This window comes from Nelusetta ayraudi, unplaced genomic scaffold, assembly GCF_046127955.1.
Source record: "Nelusetta ayraudi isolate G7.1 ecotype Tasmania unplaced genomic scaffold, CSIRO-AGI_Nayr_v1 ptg000011l, whole genome shotgun sequence".
Lineage (NCBI taxonomy): Eukaryota > Metazoa > Chordata > Actinopteri > Tetraodontiformes > Monacanthidae > Nelusetta > Nelusetta ayraudi.
Genome location: NW_027466061.1, coordinates 28,415,894 through 28,441,199, shown reverse-complemented (window position 1 = coordinate 28,441,199; position 25,306 = coordinate 28,415,894). Strand labels below are relative to the sequence as shown.

Sequence of the window (25,306 nt, the reverse complement as noted above, 5' to 3'; positions counted from 1 at the left end):
TTTAAAAACGAAAAACAAACAAAAACAAACAAAAATATCCACTGTAAAGACGGAAAATGTTGCCACCTAGTGGTAAAGGTTGCATGGCCGCAGTACTACAATAAATCCAGTCTGGCTTCGTTTGTATTTTGGCTGAACTATCCCTTCAAAGATCGATCAGTTGTGTAGATGTGTCTTCAATGTTGAATGGATTTACAGCTTACTTCGAAATAGACATATTCCTTCGAAGGTCCAGTGTGTAAAGACTTTAAGAAAGCCTGCCTGACAGTGTATTAAATATGAATGTAGCCTTAAATACAAGGCTTCCTTAAAAATGGCAGTTCCTTGCTCTATGTATGTTCTTATATGTGTATATATATATATTGTAAGGGTAGTGTGGAAAAACCAAATTACTTTTATTGTACTGCGGGTATACATGTTTATTAGTATATTCATGTGCATTATGTTAAGCTTTTAACAATATAAGGATCATTTGGCTTGATCAAGGACCAAGCCAAATTTGACACTCTGGACCTCAGTACTCTCAGTACTCTCGGTAGCCATGAAACACTGTGTGGATGAACAGAGACGAGACTGACGCTTCTGCCTGTACAATACATTTATTGTCATCATCGTTATAATTATTAAGCAGCCATATTTAAATACATTTCCTCCCCTAATACATCAATTACTTTTTAAATGGCCTGGTCTATGTGTTAATAGAGTTTGGTGTAATCTACGTGACACTAACAAACCTACAAGCAAAACTGAAATCATAGCTGACACTAAAAAAAAAACCAAAACAAAACCAAAAATAAAACAGAAGAAAAAGTTAACCGCTTACAAATTATAGCATAATGTGTGAGGCAGGATGCAGAGTTAACAGTTCTAAAAATTCAGATCTCACTCAACGTTGGATGTCTTGTAATGAAAACAGAAGATGAAAAGCAAAAATAAAATATCGTTGGACTTCTAGACATCCTGCCAAGTGAATTATCAGTGTCAAAAATCGAGCCAACAAAAGATAACATTTCGCGCTGATTCAAAAAGAAAATTTAAATATGTTTTAACTAAAGAAAAACCTTTCAAACTCTCTTGTCTCTTGTTTACGGCAGATTCCTGAAAGCTGTGAGTGGCGTTTAAATATTAAAATGACTTAAAACTTTCTCGAAATCCCAAACACGCACTTGCACACACCTGACAGCTGAGGCGGCTAAAGACAGAAGATGGAGAACTGAGACACTTTTATACGACTTAATTGCTGAACTAAAGAAGACGACGTTACAAATGAGGAAGTGAGATCAGAGGAGAAAAAAAAAACAAAACTTTTGCTCCGTGGCATTGAACGCATCGCGACAGCTTCAGGGTGGTCCTTTCAGCGCCAGCCTCCAAACATTCTCTCAATTTAAAAAAAAAGAAACAACAACCCGCCCACTTCCTGTTTGGCATGGCTGTTCTTCGCTGTAAATGGGCAAACAGTCACATCGGTAAAAGAAAAATAAACAAAAAGAAGTTGTCGGGTTTTTTTTTACTCTTAAGGCAGAAATATAGCACATCGCATTTCACCACAAAGAGATCAGAAGCTGCTTTTTTTTGTACATATTGACATGAAAAGTTGCAGCAGGACGTGGTTGGTCCTGCAGTATGAGCTCCGGCCAGCAGGGCGGCCTCGGTTCCTTGGCAGTCTCCAGCAGAGGAAGAGGAAACGCAGCGCAGCGCGATCGACTGAGCCAGTTCATTATTTGGCGTGAGCAAGAAATGGAACGCACCCCGCCGCCGCCCCTGTGTCCGCTGACTGTCCTGCGGAGCTTGTGACGTGACATGGCGTCAGAGGGGCGGAGCTAAAGCAGGAGAGGGCTGGGGAGAAGGGCCAGTCAGTGGTGTTCAGGTTTTTCTGTGTGGGAACTGTAGCGAGCTTGCTCTGCGACGCCCCCTGGTGGCCTAATCCAGTGGCTTGCCGGTGCCGTCGCCTTTCTGGTCCAGGTGGCTCTTGCTCTTCACCATGCAGATGAAGTAGGTGAGCGTCTCCTTCTCGTTGACCGGGATGTTCCTGAAGTGGCGGCTCACCGTCTGCACACCACCAAACAACAACAACAACAACAACTTTACCTTGTTCTTGATTCAAATTCCACCGTTTTTTCTTTTCTTTTAAAAAAAAAACAACAAAAAAACTTTTTCACATGTTGCAGAGTAAAACCAGTAAACATAAAAGCAAAGCAGCAGCAGTAATCAGCTGAGGGAATACAGCACCTTCACACTCAAGTGGGACTGAAGCTCTGTTGCAGTGGAGTAAAAAGACACCCCCCCCCCCCCCCACCTTGGCTGAACTTTTCTGAACTGAGGAATTCAACACAGAGAAGCGCTAGGCCGCTACATCTGTCACAACTTTCCATTAGGGCTCTTCCTCAGACTGCAGGCAAATCTGATTCAAATCAGATTCCTTCTCAAATCCGGTTCTGTTCAGACTGGGCCACATTACTGAGCCATCTGACAGGTTGCTGTAGCAACGACGTCGGAGCGGAGGCGTCGTCCAGCGTAGTGTCAGTGACGTCATATGATTGCGACAGCGGCACTTGTTGCCATACATGGCCTGGAGCTTGGCTTGAGTGGAGCTCCAGTAGCTCCCCACACACTGCTGAGGTAGTGAGACACCGCCTCTGTCCAGGGACTGCTGTTTTCTACTGCTTCTGCCTGCTCCATTACTCTGCACCTGGAATGGCGCTCTCTGGTGGCGCATTGGGTCTTGCGTCGTGTGGAGTGACGTCACCGGTGGTCAAAACCCACCGGTGTGTTTGGAGCCGCTCACACTGAGACGCATCTGTCCAAATGCTATTTGAAACCACCTCCCGAAGGGGATTCTAATCCGTTTTGCAAAAATCGGATTTCATGTCATTTGTGACTGTTCAGACTACAAAAGAGCCACCCGGTTTCAATCGGAATGGGCTGAAAATAGGATTTTGGCCAGCAGTCTAAACGAGGCTAAATGGGCTTGCTTGCTTTGCTCCCTTTTCCGAGCAGAACTTCAGTATCAAGATCTAAAAATAAGATGGCCCTGATTAATTTGGATCCTTTTTAATAAAATAACATGCAGTGAGTTAGTCGGAGAGAGAAGAAAGTATTATATAAAAAACACTCGGGTATGTACTAATGAATTGAATTCCAAGTGAAGTACAGGTTGTGTCAGCGAGACACAAAGTCAGCTGGAGCTGTGACTTCCTTATTCATGACGTGACGGGGCTCATTAACGGGAGGTCGGCCAGCAGCCGGGGGAAACATTTCGAGCTGCGGGCCGTGCGGCCCCTCTCCCGCCTACCGCAGGGCCATACAAAGGTGTGGGGCCGGCCCAGCTGGTCCACCTGTCCGTGGGCCGCATAAGTCCCACCACCAATTAGTGAGGAAAAAGTCGGAGCGGCGACACAACATACATCACGGCGAGTTAGTAACAAGGGCTAACGAGGGCGGCTCAATGGCTCTCAGCGTGACTGGCAGACAGGAAATCCTTCACCGGGAGCTCAAGCCCGCTGATCACTTCAGGCTGCCAACATCAGCTTCACTTTTTAATTTTAAAGTTATGTTTGAGCGAATGCAATGTCTCTCTTTTTTTTTTTTTTTAATACAAGCTGAGGCCAAATCACCCGCAAAGAAACTGAGTCAAGCAGCTTGTTAGCCGTTAGCTTAGCAGCAGGCCTTTCCGCTCTGAACAATCAAACACTCTTCCGTCATGGAGAAGCAGAAACTCCTTCAGACAAACCTCTAAACTCCTGCTGTATCGGCCCTAGTGTGTGTCTGTGTGTGTGTGTGTGTCTGTGTGTGTGTGTGTGTGTGTGTGTACCTCTGCCAGCTGAGCCTTGTTCAGTCCGGGCCTGGTCTGCAACTTGTAGTGTCGCTTGTAGCGTCTCAGCGTGTTGACCTGCAGCTGGAAGAGGTCCACCTGAGGACACAAGGGCAGACACGCGTTCACTCTCCAGTGTCCTGCGCTCGCCCTGCCCGCGACACCTCGAGCATGCACGTCCGTCCACGTTACCTCGGGCACCTCCACGTCGTGATCCGGGGACTCTCCCCCATCGTCGCTCGTCTTCCTCTTCCTCTTGTTGCGGACACTCTGGATGAAGTTCTTGTGGAAGTCGCAGATGTAGAGGTGCCGAAGCTGCAGACAATGAGACCAATTCAACAAATCTCCCAGCAGCAAAATGCTTCCTGCAACTAAACTACTAGCATTTAGATTCCTTGAGAAAAGAAAAGTAAAGCCACAAATAAGTTATAGCAAAAAGTTTCAGATTTTCTCCGTTCAAAATCGTATTCAGCCTTCTGTTTGTAGCCTCTTGCTTGGACACTGGTTTCTAACTTCCTAATGAAACTGATGCTTTGTTGGGCCTGTCAGCAAATTTGTTTAGGCCAAAACCCATGTGGCAGAATGTGGCTGAAGACAACATGATGAGCTGAGAGGCCCAGGGTCTGGGTTTAACCAGGAGGGGCCCATACAAACCCCTCAGCAGCTTTCAGCTGGGTTCCAAACACCGCTGTAGTTGAGCCATGGAGCAAAAATAAACCAGATTGGAGTTTAAAACAAAACAACAACAACAAGAACAATAAACTGACTACAGAAAATGTGCCGAGGAGCACTCATATCATTATTTAACAAGCATAGTAAATATAACGTTTGATACAAATGATACTTTCCTGTATTTTTATTTTTGTGCAAAATCTTCTCCTTATAACTCGCCACAGACGAGAAATCGCCGCCTTTTGCAACTTTTAAAAGTTGTGGCTGCAGATCACGTGACCGGGCGGCTACGTGTTGCTCTGCAGTGTGTGTGTGTCGCCAGCTGTTTCGCAGATCCCGTCCGACTCTGCTTTACGTGAGAGGTCATCGGGCCTGTTCAGTGCTCGGTGGAGACGGCGAGCTGCGCCACTCCGGAGCTCCGCCGCTAAACCTCACCGTCCCAGGCCAAACTGTGACGTGACAGCGGCGCCGAGCTGTTCCCGGCACGCCGGCGCGAGGTGCTGGGTCAGCTGCTCTGGAAACAGCCATCTTAGGAGGGACCCGGCTGGCGGAGCAGAGCCGTGCGCAGCTTCGCTACCACGGCGAACAGCAGCGGCACTTAAAAGTCAGGGGATGGCGGGTCCAGAGACACAGAAACTCCCCCCCCCCCTCCCCCCCTCTCACAGCGGTAGCGAAACAGCGAGCAGGCCAAGTTCTGCAGCAGTTCCTCTCTATTGTTGAAGCCCAGTGACTGACACCAGCCGGCTAACTCGCGCTAGCTCACTCACAGCTGTGGGCGCCGAGGCGAAGCCGAGTTCCAGCCCAAACACCCCCCCCCCGACTCGCCAACAACATTGACACTTACGCTCTTGTCGATGTCCAACTTGAGCTTCTTCTGCGATATACTCTTCTGGATCCTCTTGCTGAAGGAGGCGTTTCCAGCCGAGCGGCCGCAGCGCTCCCCGTCCTCGATCAGGCAGCAGCTCTGGCCGTAGAACGGCGGAGCAGGTGGCCCGTCGTGGCTGTCCTCCTCCGTGCTGAAGCCGTTCATCGAGCCCGTGTTTTAAGTGCGTGGACCGAGAGGATAAAACGCTAGCGAGAGGAGCCGGCGAAGGCTCGGAGACTCCCGCTTGTTGATGACGCGCTGTCTGTCTCTCTTTGGACGGGAGTCGATCCCGGCAAACTAGCGCTAGCTCGGCTACGCGGCTAAGGCTAGTTCATGCGTTGACGCCGTATCTTAGCGCGGACGTTGGAGTCGGACCTCACGTTCTTATTCCGAGACAAGGCAGCGTGCGGCCGTGGACATAGCGCCTCCGTTATCCACCAAGTGCATGCCCGAGCGACGGCGACTGCTAGCTGACTCGGCTGCTAGTGGTAGTGAAGGTAGCTGCTGCCGCTAACCGACAAATTCCTATGGAGACCGCCACTGGCTGTGTCCGTCACACACCGCCGCGCTCCAGCCAAAACTCACATCACCCGAGAATCCACGTGGCTCCGGACCAACGGGGACGACAGCCGATTTGAACCGAATGGCAGAACTTTGGTGGAATTCACGCACTGTTCTTCAACCTGCGCCTCAACGACCGCGGCACTCTTTCAGGATGCTTCGTACAATAGACATGCTCCGAGTCCGGGGCGGAAGTCCCCGTCCTGGCCAGCCATTGGCCAATTCCGCCAGCGGGCGGGATAAATATTGAAACGCGGGCATTCTGTTGGCTGGGCGTGACGTCCATCTGGCGCCGGCTCTTCCTGTTTCTCTCGGCGTCATGTTTTTCTTCTATGAATAGGAGTTTAAGGTGGCGTCGTTTTCAGTTGAAGGTAGTTTCTTTCTCCGCACATTGGAGTCTCGCCACAACGTTAATGCAATACAACAGTTCATGTCCGCAATGCACGCTAAGCACAATCACCAGTTTAATTACACTAAGCACAGATCGACGCGAAACTAACAATCAACGAGTGTTGACAAGAGGACCTTATTGCAGTCAAGATGACGCTGTAGCTCGGTTTCACGGGTGTTATACATGATATACATTTTAAATATAGTGTCAGTGACCCGTTGAATTGATTCTGGCTCAATACATTTGTCGCGCTAACGGTTGTCAAGCCAAAATAATTCTGAACGGGAAAAAAAACAAAAAGGTCAAAACGCTATAGTGTAATTCTCTATTTGTACCACACGAGGGAGCCAGAGATCATTAAATAAATATTGCTTGGCAGGCGGGCAGCAAAATTCCGACCATAGTGCTCAACAAGTCAGATACTCGCCAAAATCCACGGCACATTTTCCCATTGCACGCCACCAACTAAAACTATTACAGAATTACACTATTTTTTGCCTAATAATGACAATATAGTCTCTATAGTCTCGCCTGTTTAGATGCACACAAAGCTGATATCCTGGGAGGAGTTGAGAAAGGAAAAATAAGCTTACATTCCTTTTTCAACACAGCACAGCCACTCAACAAGAGATGTTTGTTTATTTATTTATTTATTTATTTATTTATTTATTATTATTTATTATTATTATTATTATTATTATTATTATTATTATTATTATTATTATTATTATTATTATTTATTTATTTTTAAAGAATCATTAAGTGAAATGCCCAGGCCTGGGACCTTTCTGTGTGGAGTTTGCATGTTCTCCCCGTGTCTGCGTGGGTTCTCTCCGGGTTCTCCGGCTTCCTCCCACAGTCCTAAAACAGGCATGTGAGGTGAATGGGAAACTCTCTAAATTGACTGTAGATGTGTGTGAGAGCAAATGGTTGTTTGTCTCTGTGTGGCTCTGCGATGAACTGGCGACTTGTCCAGGGTGTCACCCTGCTTTCGCCCTATGACAGCTGGGTTAGGCTCCAGCAGACCCCCGTGACCCTGAATAGGAATAAGCGGGCATAGAAGATGAATGAATGAATGAATAATTAAGTGAAATTAGATTCTTTTTCATGGCACACCTAACCGTACGCTAACCCCACACCTTATCTCACGGTACAGTAGTGGTTGAAAAACACTCATCTAAATGACCCTGTTTCTTAAACCAATGGATAACTGAAGCAAGTGTGACTGTGTAGAATGATTTATTCTCAAGTCTTGAGTATGTTGAAACAAGGTGACACCAGATTCATGGGAAGTCTCCAAAACAGCTGCGGTCATCATTCTTCACATTTACTTGCAAACAGGCTGAAAAGCTATGTGGTGCTGAATTAAATCAAACGAATAGTCAGACTTCCAATCCCCAAAGTCCCCTTCCCCAACACACTCACCCCTCTGTCTTATCACAGTGCAGTGGTCTTTTAATTGCCAACCTCTTGTTGTGACCTCCAGCCTCTTCTCCACCTTTCAGATGACGTCCATTCCATCAATAGAGTCCTTCCTGTGGTTGCAGATGAGTTTGTCCAACATTTTCAGGCTGTAGCACCCTGAGATCTAATCTGAGGGTCAGCAAAGAGCTTTAAAGCTCCCCGAACGCAGAGCCAACCACATTATTTGGGCTTGCTAATGGCGCTCTTTGTCATTTTTTTGTAGTACGTATTTGCATGTGCAAACTATCTGCCTCATTGCACTCTCCTCATTAAGGCTGAGAGAGGATGAGGGCATCTCTCTGGAGAGAGGACAGGATATCAGTAGAGGACACCATAAAAAGATATTAAAGGAGTAAAGACAATTGAATTGGATTTTTTTTTTTTTTTTTGGTAATGGCCCAGGGTTCAATAAAGTCTCTTAAATGGAAATGCGTGTCAGGAGACTGGCTGGGTGTCTCTCCTCGGTCATGTGTGGCCCATCAGCAGAGGAGAATCCTGATCGCAGGCTGACTGATTGACTCTAAGAGTGGCAGATGATGGAGCAGCGACGCATTAAGCAGGTTTTTTACTCTGCAATTTAGAGGTTTATATCATCGGGGAAATGCCCGTGAAAGGCAATAACACGAAGAGTGGCTGGCTGATGTATTCATGGTTGTCTGAGAGGTTGTGAGACGAGCTGAGGGTTATGTGATGTCCCAGGAGACCCGGAGGAAACGTGGCGTGGCTGTGTGACTGCAGCCGTGAATAGATCACTTTGGGCTAAATGCTTTTTCACTGCTGTCGGATGGACGATCATTTGGCTAATGTGAGTTTTGAGGTTTTGTTTTCAATCTGTAAGGCACAAAGTTTTGAAATAACAAACAAAGAATAGAACAGAGATAGAAAAACAACCAGAGAAACCTCTGTCAAAGCCTGACACTTTCTTCCGTGATTTTGCTTCTTACATTTCCATTTATTTGCCTCCCGATTTTATGCGTTGGTCCTCCAACTGTCCCCATCGTCAAAAAAATGGGAAATAACATGAACTAAGTTCACATTGCATTTCTTCTCAGAGTGTCCAGTCTCCTCTTGCCTGCTCCCGGCCCAGGTGTTTTGCACTGGCAGCACTTTATGAGAACGGCGACCTGCGGAAACACCTGCTTCTCCCGCCAGCTGAATGTGACTGAAAGCCAATTATCCTGCCTGTCACTGGGGCAAATGGAAAAATTTCCACCGGCGTCTCCTTGTCGGCTGGAACGCGTGAGGACAAAGAGCCCGGCGCCCCCCGTGATTAACGGCTGTGCAGGTGGTTCTCAGATGAGAAGTCCCAGCAACAAGAGGCAGTCCTCGGCTCGGATGTGAGGTTTGACGAAAACGGATCATATCAGAAACCGCCAGTGACAGCAGCAAAAAGGCCAGTTACTACCGTAGCTTCCATATTGACTCGTGGGCTTCCAGTTGGCACTCCAGCCCTGTCTTGTCTCAGGATATATTGAGCTGGTTTTTAAAATTCCAGCCAACCCAACATGATGACATGTGGTCGGGACGAGACAGCAGAGTTTTCATTTTCTCTCTCGGTATCACTAATGGAAGAATGAGCTTTTCTATCTTCACCACACACGCACACGCACACGTACACGCACACGCACACGCACACACACACACCCACACACACACACACACTGGATGCCTTGCACTGTCTGTCATCATGGCAACATAATTACTAAAAACATAGCTGCCGTTGTGATTACGTCTGCAGCTGTTTGCTCTCCACCAACAAAACCTGAGACCATCCTTGAGCTGATTACGGTGAAAATAATTACTGAAGGGGGCAAGAAAAATATAAAATAAAAACCAATCACGCAGACATATGCTGCAATCTTCTCCCAGTCACGAGTGTTTTTAAACTGGTTTAAATCCATAACTGGAAAACAAGTTTGTACAGAAGTTTGTTCTGCATATTTTGGCATTATTTTTCATTCCTTTATTTATTTATTCGACCAGATTCTTGCCTCAAAGTGCGCCCGCGTGTTTTGAAGCAGAGGGTTTAATTTGCACAACTTCAAAAGGATGTAATGGTTTCATCATCGACACAAACTGGCCCTGCACTGATTTCTGCACAGGAGGGAAACACAGAGCATTAATTTCAATCTGCAACCTGTCTGAGCACAGCTGAGGCGTTTGGAGACCGGAGCGCCGGGCCGGAGGGCGCCGGACTGCACAGCACGCGCGCACGCGCGCACGCGCACACCTGTGCACGTCCTGAATCAGAACCACCAGTGACTTGATGATTCATCCTGATGAATTTGACTTTAACACCGTCGGGGAGGGGCAGCGGCGCTGGTGCGTATAGGGAAAGTGTTGGGGATGAGGAGCGGCTCCACTTTGATGTATTGCTTTCTGACCTTTGGTGGCATTTGAAAAAGGGCAAAGCGCGCAGACAGATGGCGCACGAACGCACACATATGCAAATGGATGATGGCGGGTGGCGGCGGGCGGCGGCGGCGGCGGTGGGCCGTGTCGTGATTCAGAGGAGTCGGCCAGCGCCGCCGTAACGACTCTCGCTGCCGTGAATACCACTAATATTTGAGTTTCCGGAGCACACTCACAACGCTCGTGTGCAGAAACTCCATCACTGTTTTGGAGCCAGCGGACACAAAAATGTAAGCGTGAACTTTTGGGAGGGAGACGCAATCCACCAGTGTCCAGATTCAACATCATTGTCACGGTCGCAGAGCAGCGTTACCAGAGTTTGATCATATTGCAGTGGTTCATGACAAACGTTTACTAACAGACAACTGTTTTCTATCTGAGTTGCTCCAACTTTCAGCATTAATATATTTTTCTTCCATTCAGCTCTGCACTGATTCCTGCACCAGGAGCCCGTTGCACAAAACTAGGATAAGTGATTAAGCCGGGATATCTTGGTTATCCTGGCTCAACTCATTCGTCATCCGGCTGCACAAAAGTGGGATAGAGGGAAGTGGGATATGTTATGACATGAGTTAGCATGGAGATTTATTGTGTGGAGTGAGTCTGCTCCAGACCAGGCAAAGTTCTAATCTCGTCCCGTATCCCAGTCAACATTCACCACAAATGAAAACCAATAGTTATTTGACTGCCCCCTTAACATTGTTATCACATTCAACTAGACCCACCGTCACGTAATTAAAAATGAAAGATAATTAATTTCAATCATTATAGATTAATTAGTTTAGATACTATTGTAATCATTTGACAATTTATTAAATTAATTTAATTTAATATTTTACATTTATCATTCATTCATTCATTCATCTTCCATACCCGCTTCTTCCCGAGCTCAGGGTCACGGGGGTCTGCTGGAGCCTCTCCCAGCTGTCATAGGGCGAAGGCAGGGTGACACCCTGGACAAGTCGCCAGTTCATCGCAGGGCCACATAGAAACAAACAACCATGCACACCTACGGACAATTTAGAGTCTTCAATTGACCTCACATGCATGTTTTTGGAGTGTGGGAGGAAGCCGGAGAACCCGGAGAGAACCCAGGCAGACACAGGGAGAACATGCAAACTCCACACAGAAAGGTCCCAGGAGTCGAACCCACAACCTTCTTGCCGTGAGGCGGCAGCGCTAACCACTGCGCCACCGTACATTTATCATGAAATCTTAAAAATAAAATAATATCAAAAATATCAAATGAATCTGCCACTACAGGACATATTTCACTTAAATTTAAATCATGCGTTTTAACTGAAACTATGTGTGTGTGACGGCACTCACACACACACACACACACACACACACACACACACACACACACACGCACGCACGCACGCATACACACACACACACAAACGCACACGCTTGTGCGCTAATGAAACAGCAGAGGAGCATGAGGAGCAAACATGACATCAGAGGAACTTCATTAATCCCAAACAGAAATGTAATGAAGTCAGTGGTCTCATCTATTAATCAAATAGTTTCACTTCCCTGTTGGAGTTACATTTCCACAATGTCACTCACATCTGCAATGAATTTCACCTACAATTTCAACTGATTCGGGGTACGGCTACGTTTTCAGAGATGTTAATTAATCCGCTATTTGGATCGTAATTGCGGTTCTTTCAATGGAGCAGCGAGTGTGCATTTGTGCACTGCTAACGCATTAGGGCGGTCAGCAAAGCATTGTCACACTTAATCTTTTTGTTTTATGATTGTGATTGTGTTGACTTTCTTTTGCACTTGCTTCTTTACCGCCATGCAAGTACGGACGTGGAACCGTACGCCGCTCCCGTTGCCATGGTGAATCAGTGAATCTGGGCTGGATGATGGAGGTCTGTTGAAGGAAGGGAGCCACGTGCCAGGACAGGTTTCACCTGGCTTGATGAATCTGTGTCTGCTCCTCCTGGCTTGGTCTTTGTGCAACCGATTAAGCATGAACAATTGTGTTTTGGATTGGCTGAACTCGGTTTAGTCAATGTTCAATCACTAATGAGCCTCATCTTTCAGTGGCAAGACGTGGACGTAATTAACAGTGTTTTTTAACATAAAAATTGGATAACTCGAAACTGTAAACATGTGTCGGTTCTCTGCTAGGAGGTCAAAGGTCAGGGTCAGCAGCACAACAGTCATAAAGCAACAGGGGGCGCTATTAAGCAGATTTGTATAGTCCTTTTTAATAGATAAAGATGTTCACCAGTCATGACGTGTGTGCAAAATTTGGTGAGTTTTGGGGCATGTTCGGGTTTCGAAGTTGCATAAATACAAAAAAAGCTGAATATAATGAAGCAGAATAATAAAAATCATTAATCATCATGGGTGACACGGTGGCGCCGTGGTTAGCACTGCCGCCTCGGCAAGAAGGTTGTGGTTCGGTTCTTGGCCTGGGGCCTTCCTGTGTGGAGTTTGCATGTTCTCGCTGTGTCTGCGTGGGTTCTCTCCGGGTTCTCCAGGTACCTCCCACACTCCAAAAACATGCATGTGAGGTCAATTGAACATTCTAAATTGTCCGTAGGTGTGCATGGTTGTTTGTCTGTGAGGTGAATTGGGAACTCTAAATTGACCGTAGGTGTGTGCGTGAGTGTGAATGGTGGTTGGACTCTATGTGGCCCTGTGATGAACTGGCAACTTGTCCAGGGTGTCCCGCTGCCTGCGCCCTAAGACAGCTGGGAGAGGCTCCAGCAGACCCCCGTGACCCTGAGCTCAAGAATAATTGGGTTAGGGTTGAAAATGGATGGATGGATTAATTCTCGCTAAAAAGACTTTAAACAGCACTGAAACTCAGTGAATTGTCCAAAAATTGTAAAAACCAACACACTATAAAGTATGTTTTTTTATTCAATGAGACAAAAAAAAACAAAAACAAACTTTAATCAGCACGAAACTCACCGAAATGGGCGTCCTACCATAGTTTAACATTTTAAATAGTGGATGTGTGTGTTCGAGGCAGCTGCCTCTGATATCTGTGTTCTCCTGCTGTGAGGATCTTGGCTCAGCTGGTGCTCTGTTCCAGAGCTGGTCCTATCACTGGGGGCTCAGACCCTAACAGTACTTATTGGAGACGAGAGAAAGAGGCAAAATTAAATAAACTGTCAAGGTTTCTCTGGTGGACTTCCAAGTGTTGCCGCTTGCTCCAATAGGAAGGCCTTGAGGCGATGGAAGATAATGAATCTGATTGGCCGGGCTGCCGCTCCATGATGGAAAAAATAAATGTATTTTCGTATGCCTGAACGGATTATATTATTGAGACAAAAAGGAACAGGTGAGTTTATTTTCTGAAGCGCTCCGGCCATTCAAAGTGTTTTCTCTGCACTCTTTCTCAATGGACGTGTGACCTAAATACAACTGAACCACAGGTGCAGCAGAAATCCAATTAACCTTTTCATTCCACGACTGTAGTCGGTATTCAAGTTGCTTGAAAAAAAGCGTATTGAAATTTGATTCATGACACAAACAAGCCTCTGTCCGTGACTTGCTGACCTCATTTCCTTTGGCCGCCTCGCTGCGGCTGAATGGATGAACGTAAAGCGGCGAATCGGCTCGGTGTTTAGCAGCCAACGCCTCGGAAACCAGTGTGTGACGCTCAGCCCTTCATGTGTTACAACAGAAACAAAGCGTCCCACTCTTGACCCGGCGGCCCCGCTCGCTGCTGTCGGCTCTACTGACAGCTTTTGCATCATCCACAGAAACTGAGAAAGAATCAATAATCTGACTCAATCCCTGACAATGAGGACGATGGAGTTTTTTTTTTTCTCACACAGCTTTGCTGCTAAAATATCTGTTTTCAGCCTCCAACCTTGACCGAGCCGACTGAAATTCATCCCAAGTTCTCTCTGAGGAAGTTGGCCAGGGAATCATTTTCTCACACACATTAGTCTGAACTCTTAAATAAACAGCGGCGAGTCTCTTCTCGTCTCTGGGAACGTTTCATCTCATTTCTCCTCCAAGTGACATTGGAGAGGCAATAAGGTCTGCAGGTAGAGATCAGGTTGTCCTGTTGGAGGCTCACGGTTGTGTTTTTATCACCAGACTTACAGTTTATAATGAAATTATTAGTATTACTACAACTAATATTGACTAAAAATGAACATTCCAATTAAAAAACAATTGGATCATGAGGCCTGCTGAGCATTTTGTTGGAATCAATAAATCTCCTCATTATGGGCTCTTTCTCCACACAGCATTTGCATTGAAACCTCCTTTCATTGTGTGCAATCAGAGAAGCTACGTATCTGGGACACTCATTACCCTTTGTGAGAGTTTTTCTTAAATCGACAGATGTGCAACCTCTGGTTTGGTGCCTTTAAATGGCCGCACAAGCCCCTGTGTCATCCTGCCGGAGATTTCAAACTATTTCAATCGATTCCTATCGTTTTTTGTTTTCAAGGGAACTTGAAGTCCAGGTTCCACGACCGCCTGTCAGTCTTCCCATCTCCCGCGACCTCGGTCATCATCTCCTCTGACCTCCGCCTGTCCAGCAGGACGCTCGGATTTAAAAGAGCCCCGAGGAGCTCCGAGGTCGCTCCGTCCGCCGGGGAGCCTCGGCAGCCGTGACCTGGATAATCTGAGGAGCTCGGCTAACGAGACTGAAGCGCCTGACGTCTCTGTCCCTCCCTGCCTTCCTCCCTGCCCCTCCCCCACACCCTCCCCGTTCCCCTTCGCCTCCCTCATTTTTAATTCCTTTGCAGGTTTCAATTGGTGCCGTCTCTTGTGAGAGGGAATCTATAGACGGTAATTATCTCCCCATCCGTCTCAGTCTGTCTCTCTCTCACTGTCTCTCTCGCCCTTTGTTCGCCGCTGAATAAGAGGGTGAATGTGAAAGCTGATGTGACCCTGATGATGCCGGGGCTCACCCGGCTGCAGCCGCATTTACGTCAACCTGCCTCAAACCGAGTCTTTTCGGTTCGACTCTGCCGGAGCGGAGTGAAGGTGCGTGTATTGTCGAGACGTCTGGAGGCTTCCAGCAAATCTGACACGCTTTTATTCTGAAAAATTGAAAGGTTCAGAAGGGCTACGGGTCGCCCAGCACTGCCGCTGTATCACCACCACTCAATACTATTGTTCACATCTGACAGGCATCTACATATAGGTATATAAAAAGGTTTTTGGACATACTCCAACACCTTTGGAATATGTCCAAGTGAGCCAGATGCTGCACTGCTCCATGCAGCTCACAACTGGAAGATGACCTCACTTGCAACTCATCCAGAACTGCAAGAACTACAAGTCCTTCGTTTTCTTATTTTGTCTTATTAACAATGAACAAAAAACAAATTGATTCAGTAAACGATTAAGTAAAGTTGTGAGGGTGTCCAAAAGCCTTTCTCCGCTACTGTAAGTGGATAAGGTGAAAATTAAATGGCAAGGTTGATTTTCAAATTAAAAAAAATGTAAACCTCAGAGCGCCGTTTCTAGAACGAGACGTGTCGAGGCACCACAGGCTGACAAACCAGAACTGAAAGCACACGACGTTACAGAAACAGGACAGTCGACGTCGGTAAAAGTCTGACATCGAGAGGAGGGAAAACACAGTCTGAGCGACGCTGACGGCTCGAGCTCATTACGCGCAGCGAAATCATCATGCGGGAAGGACTCAGAGTCGCGTCCTTGGCTCCGCCTCCCACTCGCTGCCCTGCAGGTGCGGAGCGGAGTTTCAGCGCACCACTTGGCCTCATCAAGCCCCCTCGTGTTAGTTTGCTTTCCAAAGACAATTTGCCGGCTATGGACGGCATACACGCCGATTAAATATGCATGACCTCAGCAAAACAGAGAGCCAAAACAAACGGCGGAGAAATTGAGGATTGGAATCCAAATTCTTTTGTCTGGAGGCTTTCCAAGAAGCAACAGTGAGGTCAAGATGTCAGTTTAACAGGTTTCTAGTTGCTTTCGCCTTTCCAGACACCATTCTCTCTCTTTACTACTTTAAACTTGACTTCCTCCATTTCTTATGTTATTGGATTCTTTTATAAACATCTTATTCATCTCGACTAAAAAATACAGACATGAAACCTACATTTTGCATTTCAGCTGAGCAGGAGTCTTTTTTTTTTTTTTCTTTCTTTCGCCATCCAGCAAATTTCCAGTTAAATGAGCGATCAGAATCACTTGGAATTCCAACTCCGGAACTTGGAATATGTTGAACAACGAGGAGCTGACTGAAGTCCTTCTAAGTGAGTCCTCACCCACCTGCTTGGTCTTCTTCTGTCCTTGGCCGGATGCTGATCAGATTATTGGCAGCAAACCATCGATCGGTCAACGTCGCCGTCGTCCGCTTCATTTCTCTTCACGTTTAATGCAGCCAGATGGAAGACGAAAGAGGAGAAGATGGGGAAGGAGCCTCCACACCAACCCCAGTCTAATTACTGTGAGAGCTCCGCTGACCGTCCCGTCCAGGCCAGATAATGAATTTGTTCGCTGAGTGATCCATGCTGAAGTAAAGCGATGTGGAAGGTCTCCTTTTTATTTGCCGGCTCTGATGGATGAGCGACGAGCTGATTTTAGTCTGAGTGAACATTCAAACAACAAACCCCCTCCTTTCTGAGGGAGACTTTTCTTTCTCTCATTCTTCTTCTGTTGTTCTTCATTCAGGAACCTTCAGCACCGAAGGCTTTGCTCTCCTCTTTTCCTCTTCTTCTTCTGGCCCACGTGGTCCCTCCACCCCACTTTCTCATGCCTTCTACGGCTCTTCTGACTGTTGGACAAAACATCTCAGATTGTTTGAGGTTCACAAAGGTTTTTGTGTCTTGGTGAAAAAAGTTTTCTTTTTTTGAGAAATAAAAAAACATCAGCGGAGACAAAAAACTTAACGTCTGAGAAGAATCACTGTAGAGGCGAGAAGCAGCAGGTGAAGCCATGAGTCAGTTTCCCCTTCAGAGCTAATGAGGACGGCATGACGATTGTGATTGCATGACTATTAATTTTCTGAATGTGAGTCAATGTTTTTGGCGATTGGATAAATCTCCTGCTTTCCATTGGAGCTTTAAAAGACGGATGTGCAGGGTTTCAAACTTCCTCAGGAAGTCGTCTGCGATGCAAAGCAAATTTTTCCATAAAAATTGACATCAATCTGCCCAAAGAATAATCACAGTTCCTTGTGTGCTGCAACTTTGCTTTGCAAGAGGTTGAATTTTCTGGCCGTTTGGTTTCCTTGGCACCTCGTCCTTGTCCTCAGGGAGAAAACTCCCCTGTCACCTGTGCAGAAGCAGCAGGTTCACTGGGTTGTTGTTGTTGTTTGTTTTTTTTTTCTCTCCATAGATTTTCACTCTTCTCCGCAGGAAACAGCCTCAAAGTGTTTTTGTGTGACAGCGAGGAGTCACAGCCGGGGGAGTATTTCTGTCTCCTCTCTTTGAAATGAGGTCTGATTCTGTTTTCATCCTCGGCATCACCCGCAGGATCCACAGCGTCGGGGCTGATGTCGGCCTGGGATGATCCTGGAAATGGGGAAAATAGACTCGAGGATGAACTTCCTGACTTGACATTTGCCATAAATTCACCTCAATGCAGGCCGCACTTAAACTTTTATTTATAAGATATTTGTGGCCAGTGTCACTTCAAAGTTGGAGGAACCTTCAGTCAGTTTCGCATCCACCCTGTGGCCTCCTTCACCCTGCTGGTGCACCTGCCTCCAGGACCTCCACCAGGACCTGCTGGTCTCAGGTTCCATCTGACCACATGGTCTTCCCACAGCAGGAAGCAGCAAATCTCCTCCTCAACTCCTCACCCTCGTCACCTTGGCTAAAACTGGGCTGAGTGCACGTCTCTCCAGAACCTCCTGACAATTCTCCTCCTCCTCCTCCTCCTCCTTCTCCTTCCTTCCACCCCCTCCACCACCTCCTCTGTCTTACCGTCACCGTGAACAGCAATGATGTCATTACTCTCTCTGACAGGCCGAAATATGCTGAATGCTGATGTGCTCAGAGGCCTCTGCTGTTTCCAAATCCTGCAACTTGCTCGCATCTGCCAGGCGTGTGTGTGTGTTTGTGTGTGTGTGTGTGTGTGTGTGTGTGCGCAGCCTGGGGCGTTTTCCTTCTACATCAGTACCTCCGCAGGCTGTGGGGTTTCTCTCTTCCCTGGGAGGATCACTGCACTTGTATTCTCATTCATTTGGCCCTGCAAGCCTCTGAGGCTGCTGTTGCTGCTGCTGCTGTTGCTGCTGCTGCTGCTGCTGCCATCTGCATCCCCGACACGCCGCCAATCCTCCCAGGCTGACGGCCGTCGCTTTCTCTTTTCTTCCCTTTTTTTTTTTGGAGGAACTTCTTTCCACCTCGGAGGCTTCAGATGGATGGCTCCTCCATCGCCCGGGTGTAAATCTTTCATGTGTGAAATTGTCTGTGCTTAAAGAAGCTGTCTGCGCCGCTGCTGCTGCTGCATGTTGTTGTTGTTGTCGACAGCCGAATGCGGCTGATGTCGCAGCAACCGGTGAGACTGGTTGCACCACACGCCCGCGTCTTCACGTGATGCTCGCGGCTCGGATTCGGGTCGTTTTTTATTCCAATCGATCTGTTGAAAAAGAGCTGTGGATTTTTTTTCCTTCCAGAAATGTCGGTTTGTGAAATGTCACTGTGACATGAAAGTTAATTTAAAAGATTCCCTGAGCCTAAAAAAGAAAAAAGATAAAGTCATTCGAAAATGTCTGCAGAGTCAGCTGTGCCTGTGAAGGCATCCGAGCATCTTTGGATGAAGACCGGTGATTTGTTACGGCAGAAAGAGAAATTCTGTCTTGTGCCAGTAGACGGAGGTTAAAGAAGCTGTTTTCATCTCCTCCTGTTTAACTCTCTGCTGCTTTGCTTCTCAGTCCTTAATCGTGTGTTTGCTAATGCCTACTGGTCTTGCACATCCACCAGTGGCTGTTTCCACCCTGGCGGCACTTAGGAGCAGCAACGTGTTGCACCCCATTAACGAACGAGTCAGTCAGCGTCTGAACCCGACACACCAGTGCCAGTTGACTGACGGTTAATTCTGTGTGAATCACTGCAGCTCTCCGCCTTGTGTTATGAAAAAAAAAAGGGAAGCTGATTAGCCTCAAAGAGGAAAATTTACTCTTTTTTTGATGGACAAGAAGCAGCACATCCTGGTAGACGTCAGCGCTCTAATCTGCATCATACGACATGTTCTGGACCGACGAGGAACATAATGGAACCTGTGGCTGCTCCATGTACCGATGTGGGTGGAATCTGTAGTTTATTAGCCACTTTATTTTTCATCAGCTTCCACTCGCTCTGGCGTCTGCACTTTTAGATAGCATGCTTTTGATATACAAGTACTCGCAAGCAATGCAAAAAAAGAGTATGAAAAAAATTCTGAAATAATGAAAAGCCGCTGTTTTCGCAGAGTGGGATGACAGGGAATGTACATAGCCTCCAAACACTAGGGGGCAGTCAGAAAGTCTTAAAAATACTTTGTTAGGTCTCGGGTTTAAAGTGCGTTTAAAGTTGTTTATAACTTCAGGCAAAATAACATTCCTCAGTGTGCGTGATTGTGTTTTTGTTGTATTGTTCTTCCTCTAAATAATTCAACTCCCACTTAAATAAACCACTTTGTTTGGAGATCATCCTCACAATAACTTTTGGCTCTTGCGAGGCTCGACGCAGCTGATCGATACGAGTGTGGACACAAAGCCAGTTTGACACGAGAAGAAGAACAAAACCAAAACGTTCCTCACAGTCAAAGTCCGATTTTTTCTTCTTCTTTTTTTATTTTTTTATCTTCTGCGAGACTGATCCTTTTAAAACAGGGCTGGAAGCGGCTTATTACGGCGCGTGGAGACCCGTTTAATGGAAACATTAGCGCGGGAGAACGACGGGCCAGATAAAGTGGGAGCGGTTATCTCGCTCACGCAGGCTTTTGGAGAGCCGCCGCCGCTGCCCGCCAGGAGCGTGAAATCCCGCCGCCGCGAGCAGCGCTGGCCTTTCTCCACCCCTCCAGGGACACGCCGGCTGCCTCTGTGACTAATAACCAAGCGCCCCTCTCGGCCTCTGATTCCCTCGTCGGCCTCTGATTCCCTCGTCGGCCCCTCCAAGAGTCAGGAGCGGGCGCGGCGTGGCGCCCCGCTCGGCTCGTGACCTCATCGGCTGAATAATTACGGCTAACGTGCTTCTCCGCGGGGCTCTGCGGCGCCGCAAAGCGACCTGGCTGTCAGGCGGAAACGGAAACTCTGGGGCGCCGGACTCGCTCGGGTCAAACCTTTTAGCCGGCGTGTCGACTCCCCCCAGGCATCAATCCGCACGTTCGCACCTGCGAGCGACACCCCGCGCCGGCGCCGCCTGCTGCTCTCCGACGATCTGCAGGCTGAAACTGTCGTCCGCTGACACTCCAGGTGGAAGAAGAGTTTTTTTTGGGGGGGGGTTTGTCTTCTTTCTCCCTCTGCTGCCGCACGAGCGGTTTGAAAGCAAACACTTGGCCTGAGTCGCAGCCTCGCGGCCAGCAGCGGGGAGCAGAGGTTCCGACGCGGGCTTCAATTCAACCGTCGCTGCAGGATATTAATATCAACGGCAGCAGAGCTCTTCCCCACGGACGGGGGAGTGGCGGCGAGGGACGGAGAGGGCGAGATTCCTCTCCACGTTGATTCCCTCGCCGCCGGGTGTCCGGACGGAGGATTGCAGCGCTTGCGTCATCAGATTCCAGCAGGTGAGCGGCGACAAAGGAGCTCCCGGGCCGCGGCAGCCGCCGCCGTCACTGTGAAATCCAATTAATAAAATCCTGCATCGTCTGACTCAAAAAAAAAGAAAAAAAAAAGGATCAAAGATGTTATCTCCCGCGGCTCTCTGGTGTGAGGGCCACACTGAGTGGCGCCTGACAGGGAGAGTTGTGAATTATGCAGATGAAATGTTTCGCCCGGTGACGCATTCCCACAAATGATTTCCTCAGCCTGTCATTTCTTCATACTTACAGTATTTTTACACTGCGCTCTGATTGGTCCACTCACTCAGACGCTCCAACATTCTTGTCGTCCCTTTGGATAGTTGTTCCTCCTTCACGAGAGGCTAAACCCAGCTGAACTGAACTGAACCGAACTGAACCAAGTGAACTGATATAACTCTCTTCAGCTTCTTTCCTTTGAAAAAAAAAATGAAAGAAGAAGAAGTTCTCTGCACGCTTGGTGACACGAGTTCTCATGAGTCTTCTGCTGCTGCTGCTGCTGCTGAATCTAGCAAACACTGGTAAACAGTGACATGTTCAAACAGCCCACCCACTTTCTATTGACTGTCCTGAAACCATCACACCTGTCAAAGACCCACCCCCCTCCACGTAATTAGCTCCTCCCAATAAAATCTGAATTTGTCCAAATGAGCTCAGTCGCTGCCTGGAATCGCCATCGCCTGTATGCTTGAGATTAAAAAAAAAGAAAAAAAAAAAAGCCTCAGACCTTCCATTAATGCAATGGCGCTCGTGCTGAAAAATGGAAGCGGAACGTTAGTCTGCAGCCAGAGGCGTGGCGGTTCTGTCCTAATGGCTGCTGGTGCATTCAGTGCCCGGCGACAGAGTAATTCTACCTGACGGTAATCGTGGGCTTTCTGGGAAGCCGACGGTGGCATTTTCTTTTTTTCTTTTTTTTATTTCTCCACAAAAAGCTTTTTGTCCCCAAGCTTGGGCAATTTTCTGTTGGGTAGATCTTCCTGTAATGGGCCTAAAATGGATTCTCCAGCAGATTGGTGGCAGCAACCAGGGGAGAAAGTTTTTACTATGTGAGCTGCAAACTTGTGGCTGTGCAAAAAAGAAAAAAAAAAAAAAAAAAATGCATTTCAAGGAGCCACATGACGAGTGATTGACTGCGGCTTTTCAGACGCCGAATGACTCGGGGCAGAAATATAAAGCAGAGAAACACTCAACAGTGATCTTCCATCAACATAAAATCATTGTTAAAAGTCGAGAGTGGAAACACTGCGATGAACTCGGCAGCCCCAACACCATCAGCATCACAATGGCCCTCATGTGGCCTATTAGGCGGAATCAGTCGGCTTTTACGGTAAATTGATTCTGGGCTCTAAAGGTCCCACGTCGCAGAAGATCCTCCAGAGTTTTCCGGCAGTAATCAGCGTCTCCATCCTGTCAGCAGAGAAAAGTCTGTCCTTGTGCTTCCTACGCTTGCTGCAGCTTTATCGAAAGCGTGGCCTGAAGTGATTGGTCGGGTTAGAGACCACACCCCCTTCCAGGAAAGGTGTTTTTAATTTTCTGCAGTTTTTAGGGGTGACCAATACTAGGAGGATGAATTAGTCGACTAATCGGGGAAAAAAATTTGGCATGGCAGTAAACTGATGTTTGAAGAATCCTCCTCCAAAGGCCACGATTCAGGCCCGGTGGTACGGCCTCCTTTTTCTTGACTCGACTGACCCGCTGACAAATTCAACCCTTGTGGACTTTGTGCTGTAGACGTCGCTGTGTTTGCATTTTCTAACCACAGCATGTTTTTTTTTTTTTCTTCAACCGCAGCCGAAGCAAATTTCTGCTAAACGGCACCAGTTAAAATGTGAAAATAGCCCAAATCTTAATCCCTGGATTAAAAGCAGCCTCGTCACGAGCTGTTATCCATCCGCTCTGACAGAAAGAGGTCTTGCCGCCGCTGCTGCCGAGTGTTGCACTCAGGTTGTCTGTCAGCCTGTTTGATGTTAATCCCACACTAAGGCCTCGGCGGGTGGGGGTGGGGGGGGGGGGTGGGGGGGTTCCTTGGTGACGGGAGGCCTGATGAACCAGAATCTTTACCGTCTTCGGCGGGATGAGACACGTCAGTGCACTCATCGGAGCCGCCTCGTCTTCTCTTCATCTCCGAGCAAATCTCCCACCGCTTGCTCCTTGTGATAACCCTCCCACAACCCCACCCTTCTACAAGCCCACTCCCAACCCCACCACGCCGCCCTGTCATCCCTTCCCCTTGCCATCTTCCTCACGGATCGGGAGCTTCCACACCAGCACTGAAATGCACGGCTGAGATCCCGAAGGACGATCTTGAAGCCTGGAAGCAGAAAAGGTGTCTGACAGACGTCTCGGCTTCCTGCGGCTTGATGAAACGGAGGGACAGCGACGTTGCTGTAGCGCTGCCGACTGATTGGAAAAAGGAAGTGGGTGAGAGAGTGAAACCCAGGAGTGATCAGTGCTAATCCATTGATTAGCCAACACCTGAGTGTTGGGAGTGTCACTGACTGGAACAAACTGACTGACGTGATTAGCAGAACCGTTTGAAATGGAAAACAAAAAAATAATGAATGAATGAAAATCTAGAGTTGAGTCTTTTACCTGCTTGTAGCTGCAGATCTTTGTGCAGAATACAGCAAATGCTTTGTTTCATGCAAGGAAAAAAAACAACAACTTTTAGGCCATGGTTGGAGAATTTGACGACCACAACACCAGAACCATCTTCTCTTCTCCTCCTCAGTCAATCATTTGGTCTTAACAAGGTTCCTCCTGACTTTGTCTTCCTCCACCTAGTTCATCTCACACGAAAAAAGAGAAGGTCCGGATAATTTTCCGACCCGCCGTGTTTGTCTGTAAGCCCGTAAGCTGCTGCTGCCCCACTTACTCTGTGGCTGCTTCCTTCACTGAGAGTCTGCAGGACTCGGTGATACACAGACTGAAGAGCTCTGGAGCAGCGTTAGGTCACCGTCCTCACGTCTGGTAGCAGAGACTCTCTCCTCTTTATTTATGCATCTCAAAGAGAAAAAAACTCTGAGAAAAACAGAGCTGGATTTTGGGAGTAATATTACCACCCACACAATCCAGGAGTTTCCAGGGTTTTTTTTTTCTGTTACCAAAGCTGAGCGGCAGACGGAGGGATTTTCTGGAGACACCTCCACCGGAGGCGGGTCAGCGCGTACAGGAGTGTTACTTCCCATCATGCCTCTGTAACTGATCAGAATGCATCGGCCAATCAGAACGAGCTGAGGCATAGGAAGCTGTGGCATCACGTCGGGAATAAAACTGTTTTCTGATGATTTTCTGGCCTTTAAAATGTTTAGAAAGACTAAAAGTCCCTGGCTTAACTGTTGGGCATCCTCTCAACCACTTTACAGTTGTTTATGTCTGTATTGTGGTCTATGGGGAAAAGGCTTTGTGGGCAACGTGTGATTTTTAATTTTGCACTTCCACAGGTGGCCACTGGAAAAATAAACGTGTCAGCTGCTCGGCGGCACCTACACAGTAGTGGTGCACGATACAGCAAGATTTAGTACTGATCCCATACCAAACAAATACAGATGCAGGTTCATTAATATGCATGTTCCAGCGTGTGTTACTGTTTATTGGGGTCTGTGTTAAGGTCCCTTTAAGGAGGTTCCTGGGAAAAGGGGCGTGCACACGGGTTGGAGGGAGTTCGAGAGGAAGTGGAGAGAGAGACATGTCTAGTCTCCTGTTCCAATTGTTGGGTTAACCAAGAAAAGACCGCATTCGAGGCTGTTCGGAGCTACAATACAGCCAGCTGTCAAACACCACAACGTCACAATACCGATTTGATAAAGAAACTTTTTGATTGAGGTGAATGTATCATCAATGGCTAAATCTGAATGAATTTTCGCAACCATTAAGTTGTTTTTTCCCCTTTGCATTATTAAATTATAAAATTAATTATTAAACCAAGGATTCTTTTTCTTTTTTAGGTAAACAGAAACTTCTTATCCAAGCCATTCAGAGCCTTTTTACACCTTTAGTGCTGAAGTCCCTGAAGTCCCTGGAGACACCGAGGAGCCCTCAGTGTCTTTAATTTTTCTGCCTTGTGAGACAGGGTAAAAACAAAAACAAAAACAAATTACAAAACAAATTTTGATTCCAACTTAATGGGCAACACTTTAGTAGTTTAAACATAGTCAACAATATACACTAATGCAATATCTAGAAACAAATCTAAACTATCGTTCTCGTCACACTATTATCGATCAATTCTGATATGGACGATGGTGTCGACATTATCAATATTAGATTGAGCTCCCCGCCGGAAGTATTCAGTTCTTATAATGCATCAGTGCACAGGCGGCTCACTGCAGACGTCAGCAACACGCTCACCTGTGTGATGCAGCCTGCAGGTGTTTCCTCACAGGACGTGAAGCTCCAAACATTATGAATTTGCCTCCCGGCGAATCTGTTCTCAAAGCAGCCC

The 25,306-nt window shown here is 47.3% G+C and overlaps 2 protein-coding genes across 2 annotated transcripts in view; one reads left to right on the top strand and one right to left on the bottom strand.

Moving 5' to 3' along the window:
* Positions 1–25,306, top strand: part of LOC142885716 (uncharacterized) — a 229,733-nt gene that overhangs the window by 192,463 nt on the left and 11,964 nt on the right. The gene's annotated exons all lie outside the window — the stretch shown is intronic.
* On the bottom strand, positions 581–6,090 carry sap30l (sap30-like). Its single transcript, XM_076022437.1, has 4 exons — positions 5,328–6,090; positions 4,004–4,126; positions 3,812–3,910; positions 581–2,049 (listed from the first exon to the last, which is right to left on the bottom strand). The coding sequence occupies exons 1-4, from the start codon at positions 5,511–5,513 to the stop codon at positions 1,921–1,923; spliced, it is 537 nt and encodes a 178-aa protein (XP_075878552.1). The 5' UTR covers positions 5,514–6,090; the 3' UTR covers positions 581–1,920.

What these genes read in the sequence shown, in the direction of transcription:
- sap30l (XM_076022437.1), bottom strand. Translation starts at nt 5,513, where the DNA reads ATGAACGGCTTCAGCACGGAGGAGGACAGCCACGACGGGCCACCTGCT. An exon ending in AGTTGGACATCGACAAGAGC is followed by an intron (nt 4,127 to 5,327) that starts GTAAGTGTCAAT and finishes CATTGTCTGCAG; the next exon opens with CTTCGGCACCTCTACATCTG. An exon ending in ACGACGTGGAGGTGCCCGAG is followed by an intron (nt 3,911 to 4,003) that starts GTAACGTGGACG and finishes TTGTGTCCTCAG; the next exon opens with GTGGACCTCTTCCAGCTGCA.